The following is a 19,691-nucleotide window of genomic DNA, read 5'->3' on the forward strand; positions in this document are numbered from 1 at the left end:
GCTGCCCCGTCTCCTGCAGGCCGTGGTGGGCACAGGCCAGCAAGGACATACCACTCCTCCCAGCCTGGGGTCTCTGTGTGTGTCTGTGTGCAGGGGTCTGCACATGGGCTATTGTCTGTGTGAGTGTGTGTGTGTGTGTGTGTCTGCGGCACTTCTGAACAGGACTACCAACCGCATGTGTATGTATTTCTTTGTGTGGGTTTGCACGTGGGCTACCATGTACATCTGTGTGTCTGCAGGGCTTGCACGTGGGCTGCTGTCTGTGTGTACGTCTCTGTGTCTGTCTGTAGAGTTCGCACATGCACCTTCTCAGAGACTGAAAGGCTCTTTCAGCATTAGAGCAAAGCCACCTGCCATCAGGCCTGGAGCCAGGCAGCGCCAGTACAAGGCAGGCTGGCCGCCCCTGGATGTGCCCAGGGGAGGGGTTAGTGCAGCTGTGGTGCAGCCAGGCGACAGGTGGCAATGCGGACCTCTCCAGCCATGCTATGTTTACCTGCGAGCCAGGAGAGCAAGGAATTCCGCTTGGTAAGCGGACACCCGACCTGGGTTGAAGGCACTGGAGCAAAAGAGGAGGTCAGTGTCAAGGGTGGGGTCAGGAGGCAGCGCCCGGGGCCACAGAAACAGGAGGGACAGAGCAGACAGGAACCAGAAGGGAATAGAGCAGGGAAGGCACTGTAGCTCTGACAGGTGGGTGGAGAAGGACAGAGCTGGCCACCTGAGCCCAGGGTGGTCCCCCTCTTTCCCAGCCACCTGAGTGGGGCTGAGAGTGGAGGGACAGATCCCAGAACCATGACCAGGTATCTGAAGTGGTGCCACAGGGAAAGGGTGCCTGAGGCCCTCACACAAGCTCACTGTCCTCCAGAACAGATTCCCCCATGGTGGATGACAACTGAGGTGTCCAGGCAGGGTCCACCTGCTCCAGCGTGGCTCCTTGACCACCCCAGTTCCCCAGCAGCCTGTGCCACCCAGGCTTGTCCTGGTGCATGGGATGAGCAGGTATCCCTGGGCCCCCTGCAAGTGTCCCTTCTTCTCAAAGGTCAGTGACAGCCCTAGCCCAGGTTTCCCAGGAGCCACAGCCACCCATCCACCAGCATGGTGTACTTAGCATCAAAGTGGACTGTCACCTTCCCTTCCTGCAGCAGGCTCCCCAAGTCAGAGGGTGCACATGGAGTGATGACTGGACGGGGTGAGACACGGGTGCCCCCTGCAGGGCTCCCACTGCCATCACACAGCCACTCTGGCAGGAAAAGATCAAACCACCCAGGACTAGAGAAGCAGCAGGCACTGCAGCAGTCAGACTACCCTTCCCTGGACACCCCCCACACCTACTCTTGGAGAGTGGAGAAGCCTGTTTCCCTTTGCCTGTCCCTGAGGTCCCTTCATTCCACTAGAATAAACCCTTAACCAAAGGCAAAGCCTCAGCCCTGGAAAAGGCGGAACCATCTGCCACCTACCAGAGCACTGGCCTGGCTCCGAAACTTGGGCACTTTGGACACCCCAGAGTTCCCATTCCCCCACCTCCTCCTGCCACCTGCTGTTAGTCTGTGAGGGCCCTGGCTGGCTGGCTCTCCACTCCCTTTAGGTCTCATTACACTTCATCACAGTGGACCAGGAAATTGCTTCCAACTCCAGGCCATGGCCATTTAAACACCTGTGACCTTCTAAGGTTCCCTGACATGTCCTTCCCTCCCCAGAGTCCTCCTCCCCGCCTCCAAGAGGGCAAGTCTGTTCTTCCAGGCCACCTCCACTAGGCCCTTGCCGACACACCTGCTCCCCACCCTCACTCCCACAGCCCTATGGACTCACCAGAGGGGACGGAGGCCAGAGCCATGGTCCCATAGTAGGAGAAGGCACCCGTCTCGAACTTCATGTTCTCTTTCCCTGCCTCCACCTCCACCTTCCCCTGAGAGAACACAAGGCCAAGGTTACCGAGAAGAAAGACAAAGAGGAGTGCGGTGAGGAGTGGGTGGGGCAGCCAGCGGGATGGGAGCCCTGAAAAGCGCAGGGCGCTGACCAGTGGTGGCACAAGTGACCCCAAAGGAGAGGACGGACGACGTAGGGCCAGCCCGGGCTAAAGGTGGGGGGCTGTCAAGAGGAGGGGCACTCACCTGCAGGATGAGGATGAAGTAGTCGGCAGGCTTATTCTGGGTGTACAGGTAGTGGCGGACATAGTACTTATTGTGCTCGTCAAACTTGAGCTCCTGAATGACGTCCGGGTACTTGAGCAGCCGCAGCAGGATCTTCTCTGATATCAGTGAGGGGCTGAACTGGGGGACCTCTGTGGGAGGGGAGAGAGCGCAATATCACATGGAGGGGTCCAGGCCAGGTGAGCCCAAGTGCTCGCCAGATCACTGCTGAGAAGCCCTCCCACCCAGCCGGCTTGGGCATGTCCCACTTCCTGTTCCCCTCTGGTTTTGGGCTGCTTCAACCCAAGTCTTACATCTGCCTGTGTGGGCCTGGAGGGTGATGCCATTCCTAATCACACAGGACTCTGAGCAAATCACTTAACCTGCGCCTCAGTCTGCACAAACATCAGACGGGGATAAAGCTTCAGAGGATGGGTGCGAGGTCAATTGACATAACACAAGTAAAGCACTTAAGACACACTCCTGGCTTGGGCAAAGTGCTTCACAAGTGCTACTCGAATCGTTACCATCGGGGCCTGGCCCTGTGGTATAGCAGGGTAAGCCACTGCTTGCAACACTGACACCCCACACTGGAGCACAGGCTTGAATCCTAGCTGCTCTGTTTCTGAGCCAGCTCCCTGCTTGGTCACTATGCTTAGCAAGACAGCAGAAGATGGCGCAAGTGCGTGGCTCCACCCACCTACTCGGGTATGCAAGTGTCCAGCCCAGGGACCTGCTGCCCCCGGCAAGGAAGACAGTAGCCAGAGGCCCAGGATTTCTTCCCTGTGCTTGCATCTCCCTCCACACTCCAGCGGCCCCCCCCCGAGCTCCTACCCGTGGCTAGGAAGCGATGAGCAGCCAGGAGGAGTTGGGGTGAGATTTTCACTTTGAGTTCATTGTCAGCGTCCTTGAAGGCTGAGAAGTCACGCTTGTTCTTCTCAGACACTCGTTTCCGGCTCCGGTTGTCGGCTGCAAGACAAAGAATCAGGAACTGAGAACAATGACCCCGAGGACTCAGAACAAATGAGAACAGTACCCACCCCCCACATCCATGCCTGTAAACAGCCAGGAGCAAATAAGGTTGCCTCCCTTCACTGCTCTCAGCAACCAGTCAGCACACAGCACCTGCTCCCTGGTCCTCCTTGCCCTATACTGTGGCCTTCAAAAACAGGGACCCCAGACTTCTGGGCCTGGCAGGGCAGGTGACTGTGGGCCCATGGGATGGGGTTGAAACTCACTGTACATGTCCGACTCATCCAAGATCTCAGACTTGATGATCTCCTCAATGACGTCCTCCAAGGTGACCAGGCCCAGGACCTCATAGAAGGGGTCTCCCTCACCCTCGTTGTTGACCTTCTGCACAATGGCCAGGTGGGACTTGCCTGTGGGGACAACACATTTGGTCAGAGGAAAGCACAGGGATCAGGGGTGAGCCAGCCTCCGCCACATGTTAATGCGCAGAAGGTCATGAGTTACCGGAGTGGAATCTTGGGTGTTTTATTTATTTATTTATTTATTTTTATTGCAAAGTCAAATACACAGAGAAGAGGAAAGACAGAGGAATATCTTCTGCTTGTTGATTCACTCCTCTAGCAGCCTCAACAGCCAGCGCTGCACCAATCCGAAGCCAGGAACCCAGAGCCTTTTCCAGGTCTCTGACATAGGTACAGGTCCCAAGGCTTTGGGCTGACCTCTACTGCTTTCCCAGGCCACATGCAGGAAGCTGGTTTAAACTGGCAAGGTCCCAGCTAATGCCATTCAGCATGGTCTCCTGGGGTTCCCGGGGCTGCCACAGAAGAAAGAGACCCACACAGACCAGGCAGCACCGAGTGGACACAGAGGGCCTTGCGCTCCATTTGGCCTAGCTCCCTTGCCTGGGACCCAGTGGCCGTAACGCCGCCCCAAGGAGAGGCACTCAGTTCCCAAAGCCATTACCAAATTAGCCCACTGTAATTAGGCCTGGTAGAAATGATAATTACAGAGGCCACCCCTCCACTAACCAACCGAGCATGGGAGAGCACGCGGAGGCAGGACTGTGGTGGGACCCTCCACAGGCGCTTTGTGGGTGGTGGTGCTTCTCAGGCTCCATTTGGGGGTGTCCCTCTGCTCTCATGGCCCAGCCCCAGGGAACAACAAAATAGGGGCAGCCAGAGGGAATGGAGCTGGGTGTCCCGCCACCCCGGTGTGGGGGGCGTAGCGGAGAAGCCCTGGGAAACTAGACAAGATGCTTCTCCCATAGGACTTCCCGTGCACAATCCACTCTGAGAACCAAAGAGCTCAATCTAAATCCTGGTGGGAGAGGCTGCTTTCCTGGTCTGGAAGGTCACAGGACTCTCACCCCCAGCTCTAGGATGGGCTCCCCCAGGACTCCTAGACACCTCTAAGGGAAAACAGAAAGAGAATGTAAGGGCTCACACCTCAGGTAAAAACTGACCATGGCACAGCCCCTGTGACGTGGGAGGGAAGGCGGAGCTTTGGGAAGGTTTCTCACTCAACCGCTAGTTGTTGGGACATGTATGAGCAAGTCCTTCTGCTGACTGTGGTCAGAACCATTTCAGCACCTTGCTGGACAGATCCATGGCTGGAACTGATTAGAAATACCCAGGGAGAGCCCAGCGCGGTACCCTACTGGCTGATAAGTCCTCACCTATGTATGGGGATCCCATATGGATGCCAGTTCGTATCCTGGCTGCTCCACTTCCCATTCAGCTCCCTGCTTATGGCCCTGGGACCCTGCATCTACATGGGAGACCCAGAAAAAGCTCCTGGCTCTTGGCTTTGGATCGGCTCAGCTCCAGCAGTCACGGCCACTTGGAGAGTGAACCAGCAGATGGAAGATATTGTCTCTCTTTTTCTCTGTAAATCTGACTTTCCAATAATAATAAATAAATCTTAGACAGAAATGAAAAATAAATCCCCCTGGAACTTTCTTAGGAGACAAGTGGACAGAATGCAAGGACAATTCCCAAAGTCCCACAGCAGGGTAGCAGCCAGCAGGACCCTGAAGTCTGTCCCTGGGGTCTCTGCACCTGCTGGGGGGCTGCCTGCTCCAGGAAACTCTCAGGTGGCCTGAGGAGTCAGATAAAGTAAGTCAACAAATAGGTGAAAACAGTAAATAAGGCATCTGTCCCCAACTTGGCATTCTCCCACAGAGACAAACAGGCTTTCCACACACTCCAGCCCCAAACCTAGAGGCCATGGGGCGTGGGCACAACACTGGGACCACAGCCACTCCGGGGAGGACAGGGTCCAGCTGGACAGACTGGCTGTGGCAGACACTGATCTAGGCAAGCTGGCAGAGGACAAAGAGGAGGTGCTGATGCCACGGGCCCCTCCCCTCGACCCTGCCCACCCGGCCTTTTGTGCCATGGACTAGCCAAGGCTGAAAATAACCAACATAGCTGCTGATGGAGTGCCAGCCACGATCCATAGCACACTATAAATCATCATAGTGAGATTCTAATAAAATGACCATGGTCAACACTCCCCCTCCCACCAGACACCCAACAACAATGCGACACTTTCCAAACTTCCAGAAAAAGCAGGAAAATGGGTGGGACTCCAGCCCCACCTGTTGTGACACCCCACCCGTTGCTGGGTACAGCCCTCACTCAAGCACAAGTGAGGACTCTCCTGGTGTAAATAAGCTCCCTCCTCAACTGTACCCGACTATAGCTCGTCCCTAAATTCCCTCTGTGTCAGACACAAGAACCGGACCCTGCCATCCCACAACACATCCAGAGACAGCTGCTGCTGGAAGAACAAACTAGAGGCAGAGTATACATAGAAGCAAAGTGAAGTGTGTGGGTTCACACAGCACCCCCGTCATCCCTCCCTGGCACCTGAATAAGAGTCCCCCTTTGGGGGGCTTGTGGGAGGAGTCCTGTGATCCTGTCTCTACTGCTCTATTGAGATTGCAGGTGGGACCTTAACCCTCTGCACCACAATACTGGCCTCTAGACCTACCAAGGGGGACAAGCAGAAAGTGACAAGAGTCTCTGGGTGGGCAAGGCCCCTCTGCACAGGCCCTGGGGATATGCCTTCTACTTAGGTTGAATGTCCCATCCCGCCCTGAGATCTCTGATTACACAGGCTCAGACGAAATCCTTACCAGTAAACAGTCATGGGTTGTGCTGTCCTCACAGAGAAAGGCTGGCAGCTTCTCTCAAGGGCAGAAACATCCCTCAAGTGGATCAAAGGAGCTGAATCCCTGGGCAAGGTCTTGGTGCTGGTCCAGACAGGCCGCTGTCTCAGAGGCTCTTTGTTGCTGGGCATCACCACTGTACGTGGGCGCCCTCTGATGGCAGCCACCTGAATGACAGGCACCAGGTAGATGTACGTGTGCAGTCCTGGGCTCCTGAACTCTAGGCACTGGTGTGACTCTGGGCTTGGCTAGCTGGGGCTCCACACGAGGGGTTCCTTCCTAACGGGCCACTCCCTCCCCCTTGTCTGGCCCAGACAGGGACCCCGAGACAGTGTTGGCCTTTGCCCTGGCTTCTGGTGCTGCACGGTGCCAGGGCTCGGCCTTGCACCTGCTCCTTGGGCCCTTGTGACTTCAAATGCCATGTTCCATCCTGGCCTTGTGGTTGATCGTGCCCCCAGGGGCTGAGCCTGGCCTCTTGTACTCCTCTACACCCACTCGGCAGCAGCGCCAGGGGAAGGAGAAGGATGTAGACCAGACGAAGAGATATTTGGGGTTTTAGTAAGAGCGATTTTTGTGTTATACCTCAGAAATCACCACTAACTGAAAAACTGTCTGAACAGCTCAACTTGAGACTCACAGTCATGATTCTCATTATATGGAATTGAACTCCAAAAAGAAACTTTATTTTTAATGAGCCACCTCATTTCAGCACTTGCATTCATTCAACTGAATCATCGGGCTTTGGGGGGTGGCTGGGGAGAGAAATGAACATTTAAATAATACAAAATAAAATAAAACAAAATTTAAAAAATAAAAAGATAAGTTAAAAAAAAAAAACAAAAAAACAGCCACAGCTGAAAACCTCACATTTCTGCAAAATCTGAATGATGAAGGAAAAACAGCGAGATTTTCATCTTGAGTTGAGTCATACAGAATTACTGGTATTGGATGGTTTTAACCCAAAACAGCAATTTCTTGCTTTGATTTGAAAATGTAGAACATCTAGGATGGCTTCTGTTTTTTACTTTTTTTTTTTTTTTTTGGTCTTCACTGTATAATTTCAGACTTCCATAATCAATATTAACTTCATAATTAGAAACACATCACACCCCAGCTCTAGGCAACAGCCTAGGTTGCCTTGTACCAAGGCAAGTGTTACACTCCCAGGAGAAAAACAGCCAATAGTTGGCAGGCATTCTAGGCCTAGTTAGTGCCAACTCTGTGTTAACTATACCATTGTGCCAGCAGAATTACCTATTCATAAAAATATAAATGTATTTAGGGAGGGAGGGGCAGAGTGCCCACTGTGCCAATGTGGGCATGTGTCAGCCAGAGCTACCCCAATGCTGTCACCATTGCTGTACACACATTGCCGAGGGCCAGGAAGTAGTTGGCATGGGGGCCACTGAGGGCTTGGTGACACATATAAAATGATCTCCAAGTGCTTTTGTGGACCAGGTCACTGTATCCACAAGTAATCAGGGAAGCTGGGATAGGGTATGGATTGGATGGGGGAACTCCACAAGGCCTTCCCAAACCAGACCAACTCACCAGCTGGCACACACAAGAGCTGGGGCTGGAGGTAGACCAGGCTGGGCTTGACTGCAGCACACACTGGTACTTGTGAGAGCTCTATTTGGTGGTGGGCCTAGTAGAGATTCTTTGAGGTCACCCCAACTAGGCCACAGCACCCTCTGGTACACATGAAAGCCAGGGTTGGGGGCATGCCAGGTCAGGTTAGGCAGCAGCACCTGCTGGCACACACAAGAACTGTAGCTGGGGACAGGCAGAGCCAAGTTAGTCACAGCATACACCAGTAATCCTGAGAGTGGGACTGGGGTGGGCCAGGCTGGGCTAGGCTGCAGCACCCACTGTTGAGAGCTAGGACTAGGCCAGGCCAGACCAGACTAGGCCAGGCCTAGCTGGGTCACAGCACCTGCCATGCAAGAGCTGTGGCTGAGGGCAAGCCTGTAGGGGTGATTTGGGGTTACTCCAACTAGGCTGTAGCAACTGCTAGTGCACTTAAGAGCTGAGGTTGGAGGTGGGCCAGGTCTGGCCACATTAGGCCATAGCAACTGCTGGCTTGTGTGAAACTCAGGGCTGGGGGTGGGGGTGGGACTGGCCAGGCAAATGTATTCCGTGGTACATGTGTGGGCTGGTGTAGGGGCAGGCTGGGCTTGGTCCTGCACCAGCTGGTACACATGATGACTTCCCAGATGGGATTTATTAGGGAATTCCCCAACTGGACTTCTGCACTCAATCCCTGACCTCAGGGAAAATCATATATACATGTGATCTGACCCCCGGAGCACATGCTGGAACTAGGTCACCTCAGTTGCTGATTCCCATGCAAGGATCAAGACAAGACTGCCGGCTCACCTAAGCCAACAGAAGAAGGCTTTGAGCACCTCTCCAAAGGATGGAAAGAAGGGCAGGCTGAACAACACTCCAGTCCAGGCTTGGCAGTGAGCACCTAAGGCTGTGGACACAATGAGGTAGACATGGACAGCCAACAAGCCTTAGAAATTTCTCACCCCTGGTGTAACAAAGCCAACAATCAAGACCACTCAAATGACATCCTCCAGAACATTCTTTCTTCTCACTGGGTCTCTAAGGTAACTGTCTGCATCCCTTGTACTGATGTAGTCTGACTGCTAGGAGCAATGCATCTACCCACCTTCCACTCCCCTAGACAGGAAGATAGACGAAAACATTCATCTCACCCACATTTCCCCGCACCCAGATCCTCCCCCCCTTAATCAGAGGTCTACATGGGTCCACAACTCTCCCACCTTTGTAATTAGTACTAAAATTAAACTAAACCTAATTTAGAAAAACACATCAGAGTAACTTATCAAAATTTTCTAATACTACTTTCTCTTAGATTTGAGGTGCCTGAGCCACCCTACATTTAAGTATTGCTCCCAAGGGGCTACTTGGCTGAGGGTGCTGCCAGCAAGGAGGCCCCGCTGACACCCCAAGGCCTTGCCCAGTGGCCTGCTTGCCCACTCCACCCTTGCTGACCTTTGCCCAGTCGCAGCCAGGTAGGACTTACCCACCTGTTAGAGAACTGCAGGTGAGGCCTCCTCTAGAAAGCTCAGTGGCAGCCAGCGGCAGGCAGCCACACCTCCCCACCACCTGACAGGTCCTCAGTCAGACGGCAGGCAGGCAAGGACCCAGAACCCAGCTGAGGTCCTCGACAGTCACTCCCACTCCATCGCCTCCTTTGCAACCTTCTTCCTTCCATCCTTGGCTCACGCCCAGCTTTAGCCTGAGCCTGCTGCTTCCTCCCACAGCATCAGTTGCTCAGTGTCCATCTCTGAATGACCAGGCCTCGGCCTAGGGCCCTCGCTGCTCCCCACAGCAGGTGCTGTGGACCCTTGGCTGGCTGCAGGAAGGAGGTCTCCAGGGTTCCCCAGAAAGCCTGGTCCCTTGCCTTCCACAAGGCTCACTTTAGCAAACTGCCATATCCTCCTCCCTGCCCCCATAAAAAAATAAAATAAAATAAAATAAAAATAAATAAAACCAACTTTACAGTCTCTCCAGGACCATAAGGAAACACTTCCAGATGCTGGGCTTCAAAGTTCACAGAGGCCCTGGGGGGAGAGGCCCCCTCCTCAGCTTCAGCTGCTTCTCTGGTAGGACCTCTAGCTCAGCCAAGGGTTCCACACTGCTGGAGATGGATCCTTGGTACCTTCCCCACTGGCTGCTCCAGAAAGTTCTAGCCTCTTACATCTCACATCCCCAGGAATGGCCCTGAACACTCGGGCTCTCCCATGGAAGAGGGGCTGGCCTGGCCAGCAGGACAACATGACCTTGGGCCCTTGGCTGCACCTGCAGACATCTGGGTACCCCTGACTGCCTGGCAGTCCCCCTCCTTGTTCCTCCCTTTGCCCAGGCTTGGGCAGGATTAAGCTGACTATTAATAGTGCTGACCTCAGCCAGCAGGAGGAGCGGTGGCCCAGCCTAGCCTGAAAGGCAGAGGTAGGGGAGGAGAGAAGCAACAGGCCCCTGGCCTTCTAACCTGGCGAGGGTTTAGCCAAGTTCATCCCCAGTCCTCAACATGGCTCATCATCCATCCCCACCCCTCCCAGAGGAGAGGCTGTTGGTCTGGACAGTCAGACCGGAAGGCTGAGGTAGCCCAGCAAGCAGTGCTTACGTGTGACAGCTGGGCCCCAGGACATCCTGGGTTTCCAAGCAAAGGTAAGGTTACCTGAGCACTGGGAGAGGAACAGCAGGCTCCAGAGGCCCCACTGTGCCATTCTCAACAGGAGCCAGGCAGCTGACATCCTCTACAGGCACAGCAGCACCTGAGGTCCAAGCATGGGTGCAGGGGGCAGGATGACGGTGGCAGTGTCTGTGTCGAGATACCTTAATAAACTACACCTGTCCTGGTTCTCATGGAGCTGCCTCTGGACACAGCGGGGTGCCTGGCCCAAATGCCCTCATCACTGTTTCCATGGCAATCAGGACTGGCCTGGTGAGACCAGCATGGGTGCTCTTCCATCCACAAGCCATCTGAACTCCGAGGAGGGCCTTAATTTGGATACAGAATCTATTTACTGTAAGGCCTGAGATCACAACAGTGTGGTGGGGCAGACTAAGAAGCCATCTGGGACCAGCCCCACACCCCACATCCCAGGGCTTGGCTTCAGTCCTGACTCCTCAGCTCCTGATCCAGCAAGTAGTGGCCCTGCCACCCACATCGGAGACCTAGCAGGGGTGCCAGGCTCCTGGCTTCAGCATGACCCAGCCCTAACTGTGGTGGGCATTTGGAACCAATGAAGCAGAGGATAGAAAAATCTCTCTTTTTATCTCACCCTGACTCAGTCTTTCTGTCTTTCAAATAAAAGGAAAATAATTTTTTTACAAGTTCTCATTAAAAATAAAATAGGGTGCTACTGTAGAAGACAATAAAAAACATCAGATCCAAACCCCAGGAAATTGAGAATACTATATATAATAACCCTGGAATTTCATTTTAGGGAAACTTTATTTATTTGAGTGGCAGGGGTTGGGAAAGAGGACTTGAAGGCTGAGCTCCCATCCACTGCTTCATTCCCCAAAGGCCCACAAGAGGGGAGACAGGAATCGATCCAGGACTCTCACATGGGAGGCAGACACCCGACTGCCTCCAAGAGTCCGCATTAACAGGAAGCTGGCTAGAAGAGCAGAGTCAGGGCTTGAACCCCGTTCCTCCAATGTGAGACACAGGCATCTTCACCACTAGTGCAAATCAGTATCTGCCTCATAAATGGGGCATTAAAAAGAAAAAAAAAAAAGAAAGAAAGAAAGAAAAGGCAGAGTGACAGAGAGATACCTTTGTTCACCCTCCAAATGGCTGTAACAACCAGGGCTGTGCCAGGCCAGTCAGGAGCCCAGAACTCTAGGCAGGTCTTCCATGTGGGCAGCAGGGACCCAAGCACCTGAACCATCAGCCATGGTCTCTCCAGGTGCATCCCCATGCTTCGGAAGTGGAGACACTAGACACAAGACCACCACTGCACAGTGGGCCGTCAGTGTCACATGTACAGCTTCACCTACAATGCCAGCCCCAAACCTGAATATTTTAAATCAAAGGAAGAAAGAGATTGCTTTTTGATGAGAGGTTACAAGAGCATGTTTGCGAATTGGTCCTATCTCACTATTTTATATAAGCATTTATCAGTCAACAAGAAAAAAAAAGCACTCTAATTTTAAATACAAATGTAAATTAAAAACAAGAAAACACAAAATTAAAAAATGAACTGTCACTTTTTCAAACCTAGCATGTTAAGATTTACAACATCAGCAATCCCAGTGCAAGCCAGGAATTACCTATTTTTTCTTCAACAATTCGACAGTGTGTGTCAAAATGTAAAGTGTACAAGACCTTGGACATGGCTATTTCCTCCAGCCCCAGAAAGTGACTTTAATACAAAGGAGATTCCCAGGCCAGCAGGGAAGGTGTGTCCATGAGCTCATCCGATGCTATTCATGTGGCTACACTGCCAGTCACTGCAACAGGCTCACTCAAACATAATGTATTTCAAGAGGTGGTGATTCAGAGCCCTTATGGAGCAAAAAGTTACAAAACAGTACACTAGGAGCAATGGCCTGGGTTGTGTTTCTTTTTTTCCTCCACTTTTGTTTAATGCATTCTACACTCAAAATGTGCTATTTTTTACTTTTATAATAAAAAAATAGAACAATAGCTATTTTCATCTTAGGAGGAGGAGGGAATAAAGCAATGCAATTTTGTGGCCGACTTACACCGGAACATACCAAACAATTGATGTGCTAGTCAATGGCATCAGGTTGACTTTCCTTTATCAATCATTTGACATTTTTCTAGAAGTTTCTACCACACATATACAGTTGGTGTTAGCTGTAGGCATAGGTTCAAGGGCGCCCGCTGCAGACATCAAAATTTGTGGATATTCAGAAATCCTTTTTATGTAGTATAGCGTTTACATAGAGCCTACACATAGCCTCTTTTTTTTTTTTAAAGATTTTTTTATTATTATTGGAAAGCAGGATATACAGAGAGGAGGAGAGACAGAGAGGAAGATCTTCCATCCGATGTTTCACTCCCCAAGTGAGCCGCAACGGGCCGGTGCGCGCCGATCCAAAGCCGGGAACCAGGAACCTCTTCCGGGTCTCCCACGCGGGTGCAGTGTCCCAAAGCTTTGGGCCGTCCTCAACTGCTTTCCCAGGCCACAAGCAGGGAGCTGGATGGGAAGTGGAGCTGCCGGGATTAGAACCGGCGCCCATATGGGATCCCGGGGCTTTCAAGGCGAGGACTTTAGCCGCTAGGCCACGCCGCCGGGCCCTACACATAGCCTCTTATGTGCTTTAAATCACCTCTGGATTACTTATCACGGATGTACAGTATACATAGTTACTGTATTATTTAGGGACTAATACCAAGAGAGAAGATCCACATGTTCAATGGAACTTTTTCTCAAAAAAAAAAAAAAAAAAATTTTTTTTAACCTATACTCAGTTCATGCAGAAAACATGGATATGGAGGGCTGGATGACTGTATTACATTTATTTTCAGTTTTTCCTCAAAAAAATGCAACACGAGGCCAGCATTGTGATGTGGCATGTAAAACTACCACCTGTAAACTGCCCATTCCGATACGGGCTCCAGTTTGAGCCCCGACTACTCCAGTTCTGGTCCAGCTTCCTACTATAGAACCTGAGAAAAGCAAAACAACGTGGCCCGAGTGTTTGGGCCTCCACCACTGAAGTGTGAGAACCAGAAGAAGCTCCTGGCTTTGGTCTGACCCAGCGCTGACCGCTGTGGCCATCTGTGGAATGAACTAAAGGATCGACAATTTCTCTCCTTGCCTCCCTCCAAAGCTGCCTTTAAAATAAATACATCTTTTAAAAATGTTATATGCACCTATATGCTCCTAGCTACATGCACGAAACAGAAGCCCTGAGCTCCTTGATTCACCTGTGGCATGTTCCCTGGCTTGAGGTGCCAGGATAGACCAAGCCCTTCCCTCCTGCAGTTGGCATACAAGATTATTGCCCATCTTTTCTCTGGCAGATAAAGTCACAACAATAAAAGAAAAAAAGCCTCCATGTTACCATTTCAGTCATGGGAGATTATTATATAATAGGCATGAAGTCACTGGGTCAAAGGACACAGGCGTTGGCAAACTGGACAGAAACCTGCCAGCTTCCTTCCCCAGGAGGAGTCCTGGTATGCACTCTGTCTGGCAGAAGTCACGTTTGCTGGTTCCTGAGTCACTCACCAACACCTTGAATGAGGTCAGAGACACGGAGGTGCTCAGCAAACAAGCTACTCAATCAACACCGCCAGAGGAAATTCTGTAGAGTCAGTGGCTACTTATTTTGGTTTTCTTTGAAAGGTTACATAGAGAGAAGAGAGATGGAGAGATCTTCCATCCACTGATTCACTCCCCATTCCCGCCCGCAGTCCCCACTCCAGTGGCCATATCAGCTAACCTAGGCCAGGCTGAAGCCGGGAGCCAGGAACTCCATCTGAATCTCCCACATGGGTGCTCCAGGTAGGACCTGCATTCCCAGGTACCTCAGCAAGGAGCTTGCCTGGAAGTGGAGAATCCAGGGATTCTAACTCTTAGTGCCCTTACAGGATGCTGGTGTTGCACACAGCAGTTTAACGCACTGCACCACTGGCTCTGGTAAGAGTGTTTTTAAGAGGGAAGAAATGGTCATGGAACGCAAGGCAATGGGAAGACAGGGAGGAAAAAAATAGAGAGGAAGTGGCAGACACCCACCATAGGGAGCAGAGATTTGGTCATGGGCCACAGATACACTCAGGGAATGTCAAAACACTTGCTGGGCCACCCTGGGGGAGACATGGGCCAGCTTAGGCAGCAACTCCACAGGACCTCAACTAAGGAGCTTGTCAGAGCAGTATCCACAGGGCACTCAGCACAAGCACACTCATTATCTAAGCTAAAGAAAGTGCAGTGATGGGCCTGGCACGGTGGCCTAGCGGCTAAAGTCCTCGCCTTGAACATGCCAGGATCCCATATGGATGCCGGTTCTAATCCCAGCAGCTCCACTTCCCATCCAGCTCCCTGCTTGTGGCCTGGGAAAGCAGTCGAGGACGGCCCAAAGCTTTGGGACCCTGCACCCACGTGGGAGACCTGGAGGAAGTTTCTGGCTCCTGTCTCTGGATCGGCACAGCACCGGCCATTGCGGCTCACTTGGGGAGTGAATCATCGGACAGAAGATCTTCCTCTCTGTCTCTCCTCCTCTCTGTATATCTGACTTTGTAATAAAAATAAATAAATCTTTTTTTTTTAAAGTGCAGTGTTCTACTTTGTGCACAACCTGAACAGGGGGCCCCAACCTGCGTGCATGTGCAGCCCCGCCCCAGCCTGTATGCACTTGCTGACTTCCCAGCAGGCAGGGAGGGGACACAAACAAGGCATGCTGCACTCTTGCTCAGATTCCTAGGTTTGGGTGAGCACCTTCACTAACCAGATGGGGGCGCTGGTCAAGGAACCGGCAGGTGTGGGGGTGATAGTAACTGTGCAATGAGACACTGAGGGGCAAGCCAGGATATTCAAGCCAGTGAGAAAGCCACCGGGGACAGGCTGCCAGGCAGAGTGGAGAGTTAATCCCACCGCGCCTGCACCTCGAGATAGGATGGGGCTCATGCTACAGGCCAAATGAAGGCTAAGTACTCACCAGGTCTTAGCAACCAACGTTTACTCAAACATGCCGTCAACATTTTGTTGGCTTCAGAATGTGTGCACTGGTAAAATGTCCACTGTATAATTTTTTTACAAGTTTATTCATTTTTATTAGAAAGGTAAAGTTACAGAGAGAAGGAAACACAATGAGAGAGATCTTCCTTCCACTGGTTCACTCCCCAAAAGCCCACAGTGGCCAGAGGTGGGCTGGTGCAAAGCCAGGAACCAGGAGTCAGGACTCTCCTCCGGGTCTCCCATGTGGGTGCAGGGGCTCTTTTCAAGCCAAGCTATGACCTGCTGCTTCCCAGGCCATAAGCAGAGAGCTGGATCAGACTGAAACAGCTGAGACACAAATGGGTGCCCACATGGGATGCCAACAACTACAGGTGGAGGATTATATTATGCCACTATGCTGGCCCCTATATGGTGTTCTTTTTTTTTTTTTTAATATTTACTTTTTTATTGGAAAAGCAGCTTTTCAGAGAGGAGAGACAATGATCCTCCATCCGCTAGTTCACTTCCTAAGTGGCCACTGTGGCCGGAGCTAAGCCAATCCTAAGCTAGGAACCAGGAGTTTCATTCCGGGTTTCCCATAAGGGTACAGGGGCCCAAGGCTTTGGGCAGTCCTTGACTGCTTTTCCAGGGCACAGGCAGGAAGCTGGATGGGAAGTGGAGTACCCAGGACACAAACTGGCATCCATATGGGATCCTAGCGCGTGTAAAGCAAGGACTTTAGCCACTAGGCTACCATGCCAGGCCCAGCCCCTATATAGTTTTTGAGTGAACAGTGGTGCAGACTAATGAATCAAGATACAGGCTAATGGGGTGAAGGTCTAGATGGGTCCCTTTAACAGTCTGGTAGGGGAGAGAGTTTGGCAACACAGGTTAAGGTAGCACTTGCAACACCTGCATTCTGTTATTGGAGTGCAGGTCTGAGTCCCAAGCTACTCTGCCTCTGACCCAGCTCCTTGCTAAAGTGCCTGGAAAAGGTGGAAAGGCGGAATGAGGGGGCCTAGGCGTCAGAGAACTCAAGCCCAGGGCAGGGGTGGGGGGTGTGAAGGTGGTGGGGGTGACACACCTGAGACCTGGGTTCCAGCAGCTGTTCCTTCTAGCCAGGGAAGCTGCTGACAAGCGGATGGCAGAAGCCATTCCCTGGTCACGCGCCCTGGGAACAGATTGTCTTGCCCAATTTTCTCCACCTGGCAGTTTAGTGTTTTAGCTTTTTGATACGGAAAATATCAAGCACACGCGAGAGCAGAGGTAACAAGATAATTACACCCTCATCTAATATAGACATTAATGATGCCTCATGGCCAAACTTGTTTCCTCTTTACTCCCACTTATTCCACTGGTTTATTTTGAAGCAAAGCTCAGATTTTTATCTGCAAACATCTGTAAATTTTACTGTAAATATTTAATATTACAATATGCCTCTCTGTGGGGCTTGTTTTTAAATTTTAAAATGTAGAGAAGCATTATTATAATACATAAAAATACAAATATAGGAGCCCACACAATAGCCTAGTGGCTAAATCCTTGCCTTGCATGCCTGGGACTGCATATGGGCATCCGTTCTAACCCCAGCAGCCCCACTTCCCATCCAGCTCCCTGCTTGTGGCCTGGGAAAGCAGTCGAGGACGGCCCAAAGCCTTGGGACCCTGCACCCGTGTGGGAGACCCAGAAGAAGCTCCTGACTCCTACCTTAGGATTGGCTCAGTTCTGGCCATTGTAGCCACTTGGGGAGTGAACCAGCAGATGGAAAATCTTTCTCTCTGTATCTCCTTCTCTCTGTAAATCTGCCTTTCCAATAAAAATAAAGCTTTACAAAAAAAAAATAATAACATCTATAAAAAATACAAATATAGGCTGCATTTTTAAAAAAATTGTGGTTAATTATTTAATAAAATCATGTTTGGATTTCAACTTTGTCTTGCACCAAGATGAATATCTTTTAATTCAATTTTCCACAAACTCTGAAACACACTCATATTTCTCTAAGGCTATCAACTCTCCAGTATGCTAACTTCTATTTCTTTATAGCTCAATTATTTTACAAGTATCTGACTTTACTTTTTTTTTCTGATACTGGTCGCACAAAAGTGGAAGGAAATTAAGGCCTTCCTTGCATAGATAACTACTCTTAACTGAGTATTGACAGTTTCATAATGCATACATATAGATAAGATTTCACAATGTATATTCCTATCATGAATTGGAGCATCATGTACAGATGTGCATCCAATTTTTTTAAAGATTCATTTTATTTTTATTTGAAAGGCAGAGTTACAGAGAGAAGGAGAGACTGAGAGAAAGATCTTCCATCCCGATTCACAAATGGCCACAACAGCTGGAGCTGAGCCAATCTAAGGCTAGGAGCCGAGAGCCAGGAGCTTCCTCCAGATCTTTCACATGGGTGCAGGGTCCCAGGGACTTCAGCCATCTTCCGCTGCTTTCCCAGATCAACAGCTGGATTGGAAGTGGAACAGCCAGGACTTGACCCAGCACCCACATGGGATGTCTGCACACAGTGCCAGCCCTACACCCTGATTTTATTTATTTATTTTTAATTTATTCTTTTTTTTTTTTTAAAGAATTTGTGGCTTTCTCAGGCCACAAGCAGGGAGCTGGATAGGAAGTGGAGCAGCTGGGACATGAATTCGTACCCAAATGGCATGCCAGTGCTTACAGGAGGAGGATTAGTCAATTGAGCCATTGCACCAGGTCCCTACTTAGACTCTTAAAGTGTGCCTGTTCTGCCCCTCCCCCCTTTTTCCACATAGAAATCATTTGTGTCTGACTATATGTGGCTACATAGCCATGTCCTTAAGACTGGGGTCAAACAACAGGCCCATGTAAAGTTTCTGAAGTTATCTAACAGTCAGTTCAGACCCAGTTCATCCGAGAGCCGACAGGCAGGACAGTTAGAAGGTCTCAGTGTGACCTAAGAGATAAGAGCCAGTAATCGGTAAGGGGGCCGTCAGAGTGGGAGAACACACACCCAGCAGGAGAGTGTGACATACTCGGTGGCTTCTGTGTCCCACCCAGACACGGCTGGTCCCACTAGCAGCACCAGCCTCCCATAAGCGTGAGTCCTCCCAGCAAACAGTATCCCTTTCTCCACGCAGCCCTCTCTTCTCCTCTATGCTGCCCTGCCCACTGGCTCCCCACGCCAGCAGCCCCGACCCAGGAGGAGCCCCTTCCCAATCAGCCCTTGGCTTGATTACCCACAGACACTGGCAGCTTACTTACTGTCTTGTGAGTTCCCCTGTTCTTGAACAGACCTGTGTATGTAACTGGTTAGTGGTCCACAGCCGAATCCATCAACAAGGTGGGCCATTAGGAAGAAGCCAGCTTACTCATAAAGATTCAAAAACAAATCCTGCTAAAGACGCTGCTAAAATCAAGACACATGTAGTTGGGCCTAGCTTTCCACACCAAACTTGCCTAGTAATTTAATCCCAGCCACACACTCTAGGGAAAAAAACATGGGTGTTTTTTCTCCCTTGGTGATACCTAATCAGCTTTTCACAATCATATACTGCTTTCAAACGCTTACTATGAAAATGGTTCCAGATCTTGATATCAAAACTTGAAGAGGGAGAAAAACTACAGCAACAGTTCTTATGATGTAAGAGGTTTCTCCTGGAAGTGAGCAGTAGGAGCGGGCAGGAGGCAGAGGAGGATGAGAGTATGACTTGGTATGTTCAAACTTGCTCACACTTAAATAGGGCTATTAATTATAAGAGGGGGAAACACTTAATTACAAAACAATTATTTTTCCTGCTATTAAAAAAATAACCTGATGCCATCTCATAATGTCTTCCGTTTCTCGTAATAGCAGGAAAAACAATTATAGGTCCCTCTTTCTCTCATGAGTGCAGATGCCAAAATTCTGAGATTAAAATGAAATACACTAGTGTGTGAAAAGCATAATACATCACAATTAAAGCCAGATTTACTACATGTTTGTTTTAGCACACAAAATCAGTGTACTTCAGAATAAAGTAAATCATTCAATCATCTCAACAGAAACAAACTCAAAAAGCACTTGGTAAACTCAACTACTATTCATTATATATACATTAAAAAATAAAGACGGGCTCGGCAGCATGGCCTAGTGGCTAAGGTCCTCGCCTTGATCCCATATGGCCGCTGGTTCTAATCCCGGCAGCTCCACTTCCTCTCTATCTCTCTTCCTCTCAGTATATCTGACTTTGTAATAAAAATAAAATAAATCTT

At 50.5% G+C, this 19,691-nt stretch overlaps 1 protein-coding gene across 2 annotated transcripts in view; it reads right to left on the bottom strand.

Moving 5' to 3' along the window:
• The window catches only part of CNNM4 (cyclin and CBS domain divalent metal cation transport mediator 4), a 43,801-nt gene that overhangs the window by 4,702 nt on the left and 19,408 nt on the right, over nt 1-19,691 (bottom strand). The window contains exons 2-6 of one of the 2 annotated variants that reach the window (XM_012928565.3): nt 3,365-3,508; nt 2,961-3,095; nt 2,109-2,278; nt 1,807-1,903; nt 494-556 (exon numbers count right to left, since the gene is read on the bottom strand). In XM_012928565.3, the coding sequence (XP_012784019.3) occupies nt 494-556; nt 1,807-1,903; nt 2,109-2,278; nt 2,961-3,095; nt 3,365-3,508 (609 nt within the window). The remainder of the gene's footprint in view (nt 1-493; nt 557-1,806; nt 1,904-2,108; nt 2,279-2,960; nt 3,096-3,364; nt 3,509-19,691) is intronic. The other variant, XM_058667580.1, reaches the window with a different exon arrangement.

Source organism: Ochotona princeps, chromosome 8 (assembly GCF_030435755.1).
Source record: "Ochotona princeps isolate mOchPri1 chromosome 8, mOchPri1.hap1, whole genome shotgun sequence".
In the NCBI taxonomy this organism is placed as follows: Eukaryota; Metazoa; Chordata; class Mammalia; order Lagomorpha; family Ochotonidae; genus Ochotona; species Ochotona princeps.